Source organism: Phocoena sinus, chromosome 2, assembly GCF_008692025.1.
Source record: "Phocoena sinus isolate mPhoSin1 chromosome 2, mPhoSin1.pri, whole genome shotgun sequence".
Classification (NCBI taxonomy): Eukaryota; Metazoa; Chordata; class Mammalia; order Artiodactyla; family Phocoenidae; genus Phocoena; species Phocoena sinus.
Window position 1 is genome coordinate 15,237,450 of NC_045764.1, and position 13,156 is coordinate 15,250,605.

The window sequence follows — 13,156 nt, forward strand, 5'->3', positions numbered from 1 at the left end:
TGGTAGCTGCAGTCTAAGTTGTATCTTGGAGAGAATTACGCAAATATGTATGTTAATGTATACAGACTTAGCATGAGCTATACCCTAAATGCACCTACAGGACTACTTTACATCTTGAAAATCATTATTACTTATGAATTCCACATTGCAAAATGATAAATTCTGCCTGTCTTACTTCCTTTTAGGGTTTAGGGAAATAAATATTTTATTGGGTCCAAATTACGGTTTCAGAGAGAAAAAGTTGGGAGCTACTGCTACAAACAGATACATATAAACACAGAGGATATTATTACTATCTAAAAAACATCATTGCATGTTGAATGCTCCATATTCCAACTGGACCAAAGAACACATTATCCTCATGTAAATAAACCAGGGTGTACCTACCAAGCAGCAAGCTGAGAAAGAATTTATCAGTTTTATGTAGACTTCTCCTATCACTGAACACTCCAATATGTAGAATATGTAGAAAACTGGCTTTTAAATATTCTGATTCTTATGCAGTTTATCTGCAGGGCAAATTCTCATTAGTCTCTCTATATAGTCTCATAGCCTCAATCAGCTAAGCAGGATGAGACCTTGAGTAATATGTATTCTAGGGACATTTTCCAGTTAATGAGTGAAAAATAATAGGTGGAGGAAGAGGGGGGAACTAAGTCATAAGATTCCAGAAAAGTAAAATGAAGTCATTCTGCATCCCTGCCTCTATGACCCTCTCTTGACAAAATCACTGGCCACTTTCTACTATAACACCTGAGGCAGAAACAGTGAGGACAGCTGATTTTAATTTGGAAGGGAAAGGAGAGTTACTATCGCTTAGATGTGTTTGGCTGGCCTCTGGAGGAAGGGATTACAAGTCTGTATTTCAAGGAAGGTCACACAGTTTCTGACCCCATGTTCAGATCTACAGTTTTTAACAGGCTCCTGACAAGACCTCTAATTCTATTTAAAGACTCATATCTGTACCATCAATCCATATCTTACCACCTTTTTAATTAAAGAGGGCAAAATAAAAACAAGCCAAAGAAAAAATATGCAATGGGTTCAAAGTCTGGTTACAATACAATGTAGAATACTTTATATTCTATTCTCTCCTCAGATATTATTCTGTTCATTTGGCCAGGCAATATATGACACAATAAATTGTGGGAGAAACTGTCTTAGTAAAAGCATTACTACTTAGTCTGTCACTCTGCAGCAGCTTCCTCAGTTGAACAGAATCATTGTCTGGAGGATAGTGAGGGAAGACATCCTGTGTGAACCTCAGTGAAGAAGGAAGACTTCTCAGAGTGGAATACTGGGAAGAGATAAAGCTTTGCAAAATATAAATATGTGCTCAGAATGAAGGCAAAGGACTGGAGTTAGTCAGATTAAAAGAAAGCAGAAAAGCAACTTTGTAATATACAACCTTAGGTATTATGGTGACTGCTTTTTATTTACTTATTTCCCATCTCTACAACAAACACAAGATTTTAAGGGAGAAAAGCTGGACAAAGCTAAATGAGAGTAGGAGAGAGAAGATGAAGACCCAGGTAAACCAGTACAAAAAATGCAGGCCAGAAGGTTTATACACTTGTTGGATGTGGGCCACAAATTATGCTCTGAGCTTTCAAAAAACCACATTTTTTAAAAGTAATGTTTCTGGTCACTATTTATAACGTCCAGAAGATGCAAACAAACCAGTGCAGAAGAAGACCAACTATATCTGTTATTAAGACACAAGATCTTTCTCTCTTGTGTCTGTCTGTCTCTCTCCGTTACTTGGGGAGCAGATACTATGCAATGCATTGCACCATACCACCTCCCCCAATAACAGCCACCATAACAAGTTTTAGGAGACTTATATTTTTAAAGCCATCTTCAGTGTAGGTTAATGGCATGAGGCCTAAGCACAGTTCAGTTCAAAAGTAATTTCACAAAGAACTAAGCTTATTTAATAGTGTTCATCTCCACTGAAAATAGAGCACCACCACTATATATACATATTATGTACACATACACACATATACATATACATACACACACTGTACTTTAAGGTATTACATTAAGTACTTTTGGTTTCTGAAAATACAGTCAGAAACCGGAAGTATAGCAGAATGGCGGAATGAACTGTTTGAAAGTTCTATTAACAAAAGGTTTAAGGTCAGTATCACACAGCAGAACCATTATGACAGACCTCTGGATCCTATTCTCTCATTTTAAACTATTGTTCTCTGAAGCCCACTGTGTTTTCATTGCCATCTTACTTATGGAAGAGAGTCATAAATAGAGCAGGAAGTATGAAAGTCTCCCAAGGTGACAGTCTAGTCAACAGTCCAGCTTGCACTGTAATTCCAGTCGGTTCAGTCAGTGCGACAACTACTTATTGCATGCCTGTGTGGTAGACGCCACAGGGGATTCACAAGTGAATGACAGCAGAGCCCGATATGGTCTAAAAGAATACAAGAAAAAGAGATGCCGAAATGAGAAAGAAACAAACAAACTCCTACGATACCAAGCAGAGTCAAACCAGTGCCTTAAAAAAGGCCTAGAACTCTCGGAGGGCTCTGAGACACCTCATCCTTTTGTGAATGGTGTCACTGGAGATAAGTCTGTAAGAAAAAGTAGAAGGTGGATGGGTGGAGATGGGTTAGGGAAGGAAGGGCAGGAGGCATGGCATGGAGGTGGTAGCGCCTGGTACACACTCTGGGAACATCAAGAAGCCTCATTTGGCTAGACTGTTAAAAACACGCAGGGGAGGGTGAGGTGGGAAAGCAGTCTGAGGCCTCACGGTAATGGCCATGGTGAAGAGACTGTACTGAAGGTAGTGGGGAACCAACTCAAGACTTTAGATCTCACGGTCACAGTTGACCATGAGACCATTCATCTTCATAAATATACTGTTTCTACAATAGGAGATACCTTTTAGGAAGCAAAAAACTGAAACCAAAACTATTGAAAAGAATCCATAGTATCTACATCTCTGCATGAAAGTGTGTGATTCTTGCAGAGATGAAATCTGCGGGGAGGAAATCAGTATTTTCCATTCCTAAGGTTTACTCAGGCACATTCTCCTTGGTAAGAACCTGTTTCCAAAGATCAAACTTAAGAAATGCAGAAATTGTCCTAATTGTAATAATCCCAAATCTCTCTGCAAACATCCATGAATTTCAAGCCTTATTTCTGAATTAAGTGTTCTAGATCACAGTTATGTCTCATTCCAAACTTACCCAACCTCAGGCTTCAACTTCTATCTATCCTCTAAAGGAAAGAGACTCTCACATTTTTATATTTCAAAAATTTCTGTATGCAGCCAAGAGACATTGATTTTAAAAAACCTGTGATTTTCTAATAATCTGACCCATGTCCATTTTATAGAGCTATTTGCTTGAATTAACCCTCTGTCTTAATCCTTTGCTCCAGGTATGTCTGCATATAGTTAGAAATTTTGTACTAGTGACAGTATGTCTCAACAGAGATACTCTTACAGCAAACTCCACAAATTAGTAATATTTCAAACTAAGTTTTTTAACTCTAATGAAAGCAGAAAATAATAGGAAAATATCCAACTAGAAAAACAACTAAATGTAAACCATCTGCTAAAAATAAACTACTTGTTTCTAGAACACGGCAATATTAGAAAGTTTAAAAAGTGAAAATTCCTTGGGGTCCTAAACTATTATTGCTCTCTCTATAGTGGTAACGAACTTCCTTGTCGCATTAAATCACATTTAAGAGCAATAATCAGGCCAAAATATAACTACATATTTTAGGCCTTTTTTCCTGATTTAAATTTTAGAATTCTACAAGATATGACTGCATCTTTCTCCTTTGACATTGTTACTAAACTGTTTTTCAATCAGTTCAGGATATAAAGATGAATGTATAACAATATGGAAATGATTTGAGATTTATAAAATTTAACATTATTCTAAGCTTATTTTTCTCTAAACATTGGTTGAGGTATACTATTTAGTGTGGGCAAATACTTTTCAGATATACATAGAATACATTCAATCCTAAAAGAAAATTAACTATATAATGAACTCTTAATCACAAGAGAGATAATTTTAAAGTATATTCTTGAAAATTCCACAACGTGTTAGTAATTGCCAACAGTGATGCGAAAGAGAGTACTTGGGGTTTTCCACTGTGCTTATCACACCACACGAATGTATTCAAGGTGTAAGTCTACATGTAGGGAGTATTATATAAATATTAAATGAATATTTAATTTCAACGAAAATGGGAAATATAATAAACTCTCATTGTTTTAAATTGCCACTCATTTACGAATGTTAAGTTGAAATATCAAAAAATACTGCACGTAGGAAAGAAAATATTGAGGATCACTCATCTCAGTTTTGGGAGAGAATGGGAAGGAAATTAGTGGTTTATCTGCCCTCTGGTGGCAACAAAGTCAACTGCAGCATTTCTAAAGGAATGCATAAAAAATGTCCTTTATGAAATCAGACTCCCCTGCCCCCAACCCCCGCCAAAATGTCTGTAAAAAAATCCTGATTGCTACATGCCGAATTCCAAGCCTGTCGGACTTTTAAAAATTTTTCTGTATTGAACTTTTTAGCTAGACTATTTTACAAAGGAAACTATATTTTTTCTTCCATTTCATTGCTGTATTTTAGGTATTACAGTAGCCTAACCATTTAATTCCAAGATTATTTAATAAAATTAATGCAGACTGATAACCAGGAAAGAAGTTACTTCATTTTGTAATAAATCTCAAAAAATTTGCTGAGAAGTATAAAACTATTCCTTTTTTACTCAATCCTGTAAAGATGTGGGCTTCTAGAGTAGTTTTCCACCAGAAATACTGGTTTATAATACCTGCAGCTCTATGTTGAACAATTTACGTATTTCATATTCCCCAAATCAAAGGCTTTTAACTATCTGTTCAGTTTTAGAGTGGAGTAAATTTTATCCTCAATTTGAGAACTCAGAATAGTAAACTTATTGTATGTATTGTTTTCTCCTCAGTAACATATTATTAATGAAAAAAGTTCAGGAAAAAAATAAACATTTGCTGACCTTTTATTTTTTTACTGTAAATGCATTATTCACTCCCAGTGCCGAAGAGGTTTTCAAATAAACAACTTGGGATGCATTTTTGGCACACGCACCTCTCTAACCTCCTTTGGAAAGAAGTAAATTGCTTTCTTTAAGCATTTATTTATTTCATGAAGATGCCCATGAAAACTACTGTTGCACTTCTTAAAATAAATGTGCAGCTTCCCAGACGAGTAAAAGTCTTTTTACCAATGAAATGTAGCAGAGAAATACACAGAAGGTATGATCTATTGATATAAATAATACCTAGTCAAGAACAACCTATGTCCATCTATGCAGAACCCATTATATGGATAAAGACAAATCAACATCCGGGAAACTTGCGTTTTATTCACAGCTTTAAAAGTGTTGTCATCTTGTTGCCCTCCCCCCGTCCCCCAACACACACACACTCCAATCATAAATTGGAGCAGAGTCAGAATCTGTGCTTTCTCCATAAGCATTTACACCAGGGGCAGACACAGTGTTTCGGCTGTCTCAGCTCGGTAACATTTCATTCAAGGACTTCCCTTCAAGATTCACCTCACTGGAATCCCCAGGTGCTCTCCCTAGCCTTCCATCTGCGGACTGGCAGGTTTGACATTTGCGGACGCCAGTAGACTTCCTGAGGAACCACTTACCGTTTCCCCTCCTCAGGATTAAACAGAACAAAACAAAACCTTGATTAGCCTCATCAGCAAGGTTTTATTTCCTTTTTCTTTTCCCTGTAAGTGTCCTTTGCTCATTCACCTCCTCTCGAAGTCTATCCATTTCTTCCCTGGGAGCAGAAATGGGGAGCAGGCGCCCGGTTCACAGTGGGCAGGGTGCGGAAGGCAGCTGGACCTCCGGCTCAGCAGCGCCTCGCCAGGAGGAGCCGGCGCGCCCAGGGCGGCGTCGCCGGCTCCGCGCTCGCCCCGCGGGGGCGCGGCTCCGGAGGGACGCGCACCTGGCTGGAGCAGCCACCCCTGGGAACGTGCGTGGCCGGGGCTCCGCGTGGGGGCAATATCAGGCCACTCGGAGGAGGCCCTGCACGTTCAGGCCTGTCTGCGAAGCCGGCCGGCGGAGGACAATGGGGCCAGTGGTTGGTCTCCAGAGGGCCGCCCGCCCCACCTCTGCCACCTCCTTCCTCTGTGTCCCGCCGCACCCACCCCGCCCCACTTCCAGCGCCCGCTCAGCCCCAGACAGCAAGAGGGAGCAGAGGTGGGGATCGCCTGGGGGGAGGAAGGTGCGACCCCAGGGAATTTTCTCCAGCAGAGGGGAGCTCTGCAATCCCCGGCGGCCACCACGTCGACCCCCTACCGCCCCCTTCGCGCACTCCCTTAGTTTACCCCATTAGCAGAGAAGGCGGAGGGGCCGGGGAGGACACAGCCCAGGCTGCCAGCCTCCTGGGCGAGGTATCAGCGTAAGGTTTGCTCTAACCCCAGAGCCCTCTCTGGGCGCGTCCGGGGGAGTCAGTACCACTCCCTGCCAGCCGCTCAGGTGAAGCCAAGCGGTAAATCCTTAAGATAAACCCCAGTCCCTACCACCCTACTCATCCAGCCAACATTCTTCTGCCCATTTGAGAAGCCCAAGTTTAGTCGAAATGCAATTGCAATAACTTTGCCAAGGGCATAGGTGGGGAGGGAGTGGGTTAACAACGGGGTGCCAGAGAGGTCTTCAGCTGGGCACAAAAGCAAGAAGCGAAAGTGGATCTTACCATTGACTTGGTTTCCAGGCTTCCCTTCAGCGAACTGAAACCGGTCCATTAAAAAGTGGCAAAGTAACACAACTCCTGCAGCAGCCAGGTCGGCCCTCGGGAACCTCGCCATGCCGCTGCCGCGACCTCCCTCCCCTTCTCCGCCAGTACTTCTCCGGCACCCTGTGCCCCGGGGCTCCCGCTGGGAATGGGAACAACGGGGCCGAACGCTGAGGACTGGTCTCGGCGGGATGCAGAGGCCTTTGTAAATTTCTCTGGGACTTCACACCCGGGAGCCGGGAAGAGGAAGAAGGGAGAGCGAGGGGAGCGCAGTCCTCTCCGGACCTCCAGGTCTCTCTTCACAACTTGCCACGACACTCGCAGCCCTCACCCCAGACACACAACAATTGCGGAGACGAAAGGCCACTTGAGCTGGAGCTGGCAAACTCTCCCTTCCGCACAAGCAGCGCCACCCCGGTGCCCGTAGACGGTGACTTCCGAGCCCCCGCGATGCGCTCCACTGGGTTCAAAACAGATCTAATTCCTCAGCCAGCGCGGGTGCCTGTCCAAATCCAAGAGGGCTGTCGGCTCGGAAGGAACTTTCCCCAGTCCCAGGGTGGCCCCCGCGGAAGATTTGGGTTTGCGGGAAGGGGGTTACTGTGGGATGGCGAAACCCCTCCGACAAGTTTTTCTTCTTTTCTTCGCCCCGACGCTGGGCGCGCGTCCTTACTCGCAGCCGGAGGGATGAGCAGCCCCAGAGCTGAGCCCCGGGAAGGCTCGGGCTGCAGCAGTCTGAGGTCCGAAGGCAGGAAAAATGTATTGGGGAGAAAAAGAGAGAGAGAGAGGAAGAAGAAAGAAATGGGGAGGGAAAAGTCAGGCTGAAACCTATCGGGAGAGGGTTCCTCCTGGCTAAGGAGGAGGTGGCCCCAAGCCCCGCCGAGCCCCGGAGTTTGGTGGCGGAGGAGGCGCCGCCGCCGCCGCGCTCCCCCGCACTCCAGCTCCACACTTTGGGGAGGGAAGGCAGCTTGCAATTTGCCAGATCTGCCGCTGCATCCCCCCCCCACCGCTTCCCTCCCCCTTGCTCCTCCAGGCGTCTCCCACCTTCCTCCCCGAAACCGGCAGCTAGCACCGACCTGTCCAATGGCTGCACTTTCCTCAGGGCTGGCAGAGGAGTCGCCGAGAGATTAAACCCGGGGAGCAAGGCAAGGGGGAGTGAGAGGGCAACTCCGGCCCGGCGTGCCCCCCGGCAGCCGGCGGCCTGGCGCGCCGGGAGAGGAGACGAGAAAGCCAAGCTAGGAGGGGAGCGCCGGACGGCACCTCTGCGCTGCCCGGGCGCCATGCCCGCACCCGGCTCGCACCCCTGGCGGTCGGGCCAGCGGTGCCCGCACCCACCTGGCCCTGGGCCGCCTTCGCGCCCGCCAGCGGGGAATCGCGGCCCAGCGGCCGACCCTGCGGGCGCTCGCCGCCGGTGGGGTCTTCCTGGGCGCTACAGGGTTAATTACAGTTCGCCATTCCCGGGAGGGCGTGTGCGGCGGCGTCTGGGGTGTGAAGAAAGCAAACCTGAGCCCGTATTCGCTTACTGACCCTGCGAAGCCCCTTCGGACCCCCGGCCCGCCGGGCGGGTGGAGGAAGGTGGCGCGCGGCAGCTTGGACCCGCCGCTGCGGCTTTGTAAAGTGTCAGCGGGAGCGAAAGCGAGAGTTTAAGGAAACAGGAGGCCCACTGAATTTCCTACGGGGGCTTTAACAGGCTTTCGCTGGCTGGTTTGTTTTTGTTTTTTCAGCTCGCGGAAGTGCTTCAGCGTTAACCCTTTCCAGCCCTTTCAGTAAGTTTACACCTTATTTCGCAGAGTTAACCTTATTTTAAAGGGGTAAATAAAAAGAAAGGAAGGAAAACAGCATATTGGTTAAAAACGTACAGCTTCTAGAACCAGACTGGGCTAGAATTCCACCTCCCCCACGAAATAGCTATATGGCTTTGAGCAATATTCTTATTAGTGCCTCAGTTCCCCATCCATCAGGGGAGAATTGTAGTTATGCCCTTATAAAGTTGTTGTATTGGATTAAATGAGTTAACACTGAATAATTAAAGAATTGAGAACAGTGCCTGGCACAAAGTACATGACTTTATGCTTCTTAAATTAAAGAGAAGAGAGGGGAAGGAAGAGAGAGGATGTCCTAAATCAATTGGAGAATCTGCTTCAGTGTTCTAAGAGCAAAATGTCCTGTTAGTCTATTCTTGTCCAGTCTTTTCCATGCTCTAAAAAATTTATGGGTGCCATCAATACCACCTTAATTTTGTCTCAATACCCACTGGAAGTGGATCCAGATAATCAAACTACTCTTGCCAATTTGATGCCGAAAGAATGCCTTTCTCATGGTTCCTTAGCTGTTGAGCAGAAGAGAAACAGGAAATGTAGCATGTTTTCCTCAATCCAATACTCAATTTGCTATTTATTTTGGAATATATAAACTCGTCATGGATACACACTTTTTAATGCTACTTCCTCTCTCCTGAGCTTTTCCCCAACCAGTTGATTTCTCCCTCCTCACCTTACTTAGAAAACCTGGTTCTTTTACTTATGCTCAACCAAGAGTTAAGTTCTATGTAACATTACATCCAAAGTTGAGTACCTGAGATACTTATCTATTTAACAGTAAGTTGGAAAAATGAATCTTCCTATCAAAATCTTATTGTGATTTAATTAACGTCGATTTTTTTGGTCTGCATCCCTACTGACCTCACTTACTTCACGAATCCTTGCAGAAAGCTTCCTAAAACGTTCAGTACAGCTCCATTTCCCATTTATATGCAAAATTATGGGGACCCGGGAGGAGCCATTTCAAGAAAGCATCTCTTCTTTGGTCTGGAATATTTACCTCCCCTTTCACAGTAGAAAAACGGGTGTTTCCTGTTTCTCTGAGAAGAAACAAGTCCCTGCCTCTCCCTGGTATCATTTTCTTTCTTTTTTCCTTTATTATTATATGTGCAAATTAGCAGTGTTTATTTTCTTGTTTGTTGTCAGCAATGCTTTGCCCTCCTGATTGAAGCTTTATACCTCAAGTGGAAATTTGATGCCAAAAATTGAAAGGGAGTCAAGTGGTAATTCAGAGTAAGTCTGAAGAGGCTTTTATGTATTTTGTCTCTCTCACTGGTCCTGTTTCATTTTACTCATATCTTAATCTTATTCTGAAGAGCTGTCCACATAGAAAATACTTTAGTATGGGAGAAGATGCAGGTAAGCAAGAATCAATCATGCACGATGATTTAGTGCTCAGAACTAAGTAAGAAAGAACAAAATAAAGTTAGGCTTTGGTACATTGCCTTAAATGTCAGCCAGTAATTATTTGTAAAAAAAAATGATTTTTCCTTTACATTATAGCAAGTAACAACTAAAATGTATGTAGGATGGTATGTTCAGAGTGAAATGGAAGGTTCATTACTCATATAAAATCCTGGCTAATTAAAAGTAGTATACTTTGTGGCCTAAATGATCTAAGTTTGCCATATATGTTTCACCACAGAATAATCTATTTCACTTTCATGGAGAGAAATTAAGATGTCTCTGTGGAAAAAGTTTCATCTTCCATCTGACTAAAGAGAAGAGTTATAATGAGTGAGCTTTGTTTCTATTTACTATAGTTGTAAGAACTGAATCGCTGGGGGCTTTTTGTTTGTTTTTTACTCACTGGCTTAATTTTAGCTAACCTCTCAAGGAACAAATGAGTCAGGAATCACAAAGGAGCAGCACTTGAGTTCCTTGTCCATGACAAAGGTCTGGAATTCACTGAACACCCTCCTTTACTATCTTAAGATTGTATATCAGAATCATTTTCACCAACAGAGAATTTTGGGCTGACATTAGCACCTGAGCTAAAGTCTGCACAGATTTCAAACCTGTTTGCAACCCCTTATCTACACCAACCTTCAAAGGCATTGCTACACATTCCAAGTGCAATACTACCTGCATAAAGGTAATCACAATTACCCATCTCATCCCACCTCCAACTCTATCATCTCTCCCAAATTGAAACTTGGCTAACAGGATACTCAAGAAACCATCATGCTCATTTTGAAAAAACTGAGATGTAATACAGGCTGTGGAGTACTTAGTATTTACTGTAATCTATTATTATTTTAGGAAATAGTTTTTGTCCATTTTAATAGAATTTGTTAAAACTTTCTATAATTGCTGTCAAGTAAAGGGAAATTGCTAGTAGTGGACTGCTTTTATTCAGTCCTAATCTAATATTATGACCTTTTCCTCTAGGTCTAAGGCATTTCCTCTTCCTCATTTAATAGGGCTATTTTTTTTTACCTCTGGTCCTCAATTACAAGACTCATTCCCTCATCTTGGCTGACTTCTGCTTTCAGAATCAACCAAGATTTCATTATACTATTGATGGATATTTCAGCCTTTTGCTCTTTCATAATCTTAAGTAAAAATTTTATGAATAGAGTGTTTTGAATGAAATAAGCATTAAAAAAATTACATAACAGCTAATATCACTCTGTTTACAGGGACATTTAGCATGCAAGAATACTTAATTGCCTTTTATCCTCATATCAATAGTACATTTACTATTTAGATGAAATTAAAATATAATTATATTTGCCTCTTTCCTAATGAAATAACATATTGCATTAAAATAGCATACATGTTTATACTGTCTTCTTTCTGAATCTTAATAAGCTAAAGTTTTTTTGACCGGTAAATAGCAAAGTACAAAAAATGTGCAGCTCAAAATAGTAAAAACAAATTCTTAACATGGAACTGTACACTCCTGTATGATCAGGCCACTCAGTATGGCTCTTCTCTTGCTCTTTGTACATCCCCGCTCAACCAGTCCCAGCTTCACCTACTCAGGTGAACAGTACTTGCCCCCCTGCCGCAGCTAGTGATTGTTCTAATCCTTTGGCTCCACCTGCTATTTTATTAAAGGGAAACATCTGCCCTCATGATGGTGGTTAACCTGAGGGGCTGTGAGGGACACGCCCCAGCTGGTTTCCCTGGTAACTGATGAGCCAACCTGACATCAATTCCCCCTATAAATGGAAGCCTCCTTCTTCCCCAAGCAGTAAAGATGGCTGCTGTGGCTTGTCTGCTGTACGTGTGGGGCATTGCACCAGGACCCTCTATTTCAGACAGGTAAGATCCCCTATCCAATATTACTGATCTCTGTCACTGTCTCAAGGCTCTTTCTTCAGTGTCCAGGCTGTGCAACTACAATACAAGGCTTGCAGGCCTGCAGAGTGCAGCACAACAGTTGGTGAGCAACTCAGGGCACCAGGGAAACTCCCACGAGCACTGAGATGTTGGGAAATAAGAACAGGGAATGGACACTTGTGGAGTTAGTCCTGGGGTGGCTGTCCACTAGCATGTGGGGCCCCAGAGTTGTGAGAGGTAATCCCGAGGTGGCCATCCACTAGTGTGGACGTGCCCCGTGGCAGCTGTCTACCATGAGAGATATATTTCTCTTCCATTTATGTTGATAATAGCCTGTTAACCTCAGAGTCTCTTTCAAGTTTAAGAGTAGCAGCCCCGTGCTCGTGGTTCATCTTGGCTGCACAGGGATGGCTGGTGAATACAGACAGAACACAAGGACCTGGATTATCTACAAAATACAGGCATACCCCTGACCCACCGCCCCTAAACAATTACAGACACAGGCTTTAGGGATAATAACTCAGGAACAGGCTTGTGAATTAGACATGGCCAGTTACCCAGGTTTGGCTGGGGCCTGTGACAATGGCAAAATGATAAGACTAACCTATTTTGGTCATAGCTATGGCCACGGTCAGAGCAACGATACAGTGTGAGCGAACAGCCATATGCAGTCTACAATGCATTACAGCAGGTGGAAAACATTATAAAAGGCCTACGTAAGTCATCGAGCAACGCAAAAACCCACTATTCAGGGTCCAGGAGAGCTGTGCATGACATACAGGACTCCCATCGACATTGATAGTGACCAAGGAACCCACTTTACCCACCAGAAAGTTCAGGAATGGGCCTCTAAAAATGACATATGCTGGCATTTCCACCTGCCCTACAACTCCACTGCTGCTGGGCTAACTGAAAGGATGAAAGGACTACTTAACAATTGAGATGTGAAATCTATAACCAAACATTCCAGGAGCAATCATCCCAGTGCCTATGCCACGTTAATCCAGAAACAACTAGTCAACACCATCCAAGTTCAACTGGTGACCACCAAAGGACCGCTGCCGATTATAGGTCAGGACAATGACTCGCTTTTGCCCTTGCCACAGAATCTACCCCCCGAGAAACACATTATAAAATGGCCCTGGGACTGGCAAGTAAGTCCTCAGTAGTTTGGGTTTGCCGCCCTGTGTGGGGAATAGAATTAGGGACTTACAGATCTCACCTGTCTTCTACCCGGCCCTGCCTAAGACTACTAAGGTAATTAATCCGGGCC

General features: G+C 43.7%; 1 protein-coding gene across 1 annotated transcript in view; it reads right to left on the reverse strand.

The window, feature by feature from the left end:
* PLXDC2 (plexin domain containing 2) overlaps positions 1-8,001 on the reverse strand; it is a 417,331-nt gene extending 409,330 nt beyond the window's left edge. The window contains exons 1-2 of the mRNA XM_032622008.1: positions 7,852-8,001; positions 6,740-7,510 (exon numbers count right to left, since the gene is read on the reverse strand). Of these exons, the coding sequence (XP_032477899.1) occupies positions 6,740-6,851 (112 nt within the window). The 5' untranslated portion in view covers positions 6,852-7,510; positions 7,852-8,001. The remainder of the gene's footprint in view (positions 1-6,739; positions 7,511-7,851) is intronic.
* Between the last annotated feature and the right edge of the window lie 5,155 nt (positions 8,002-13,156).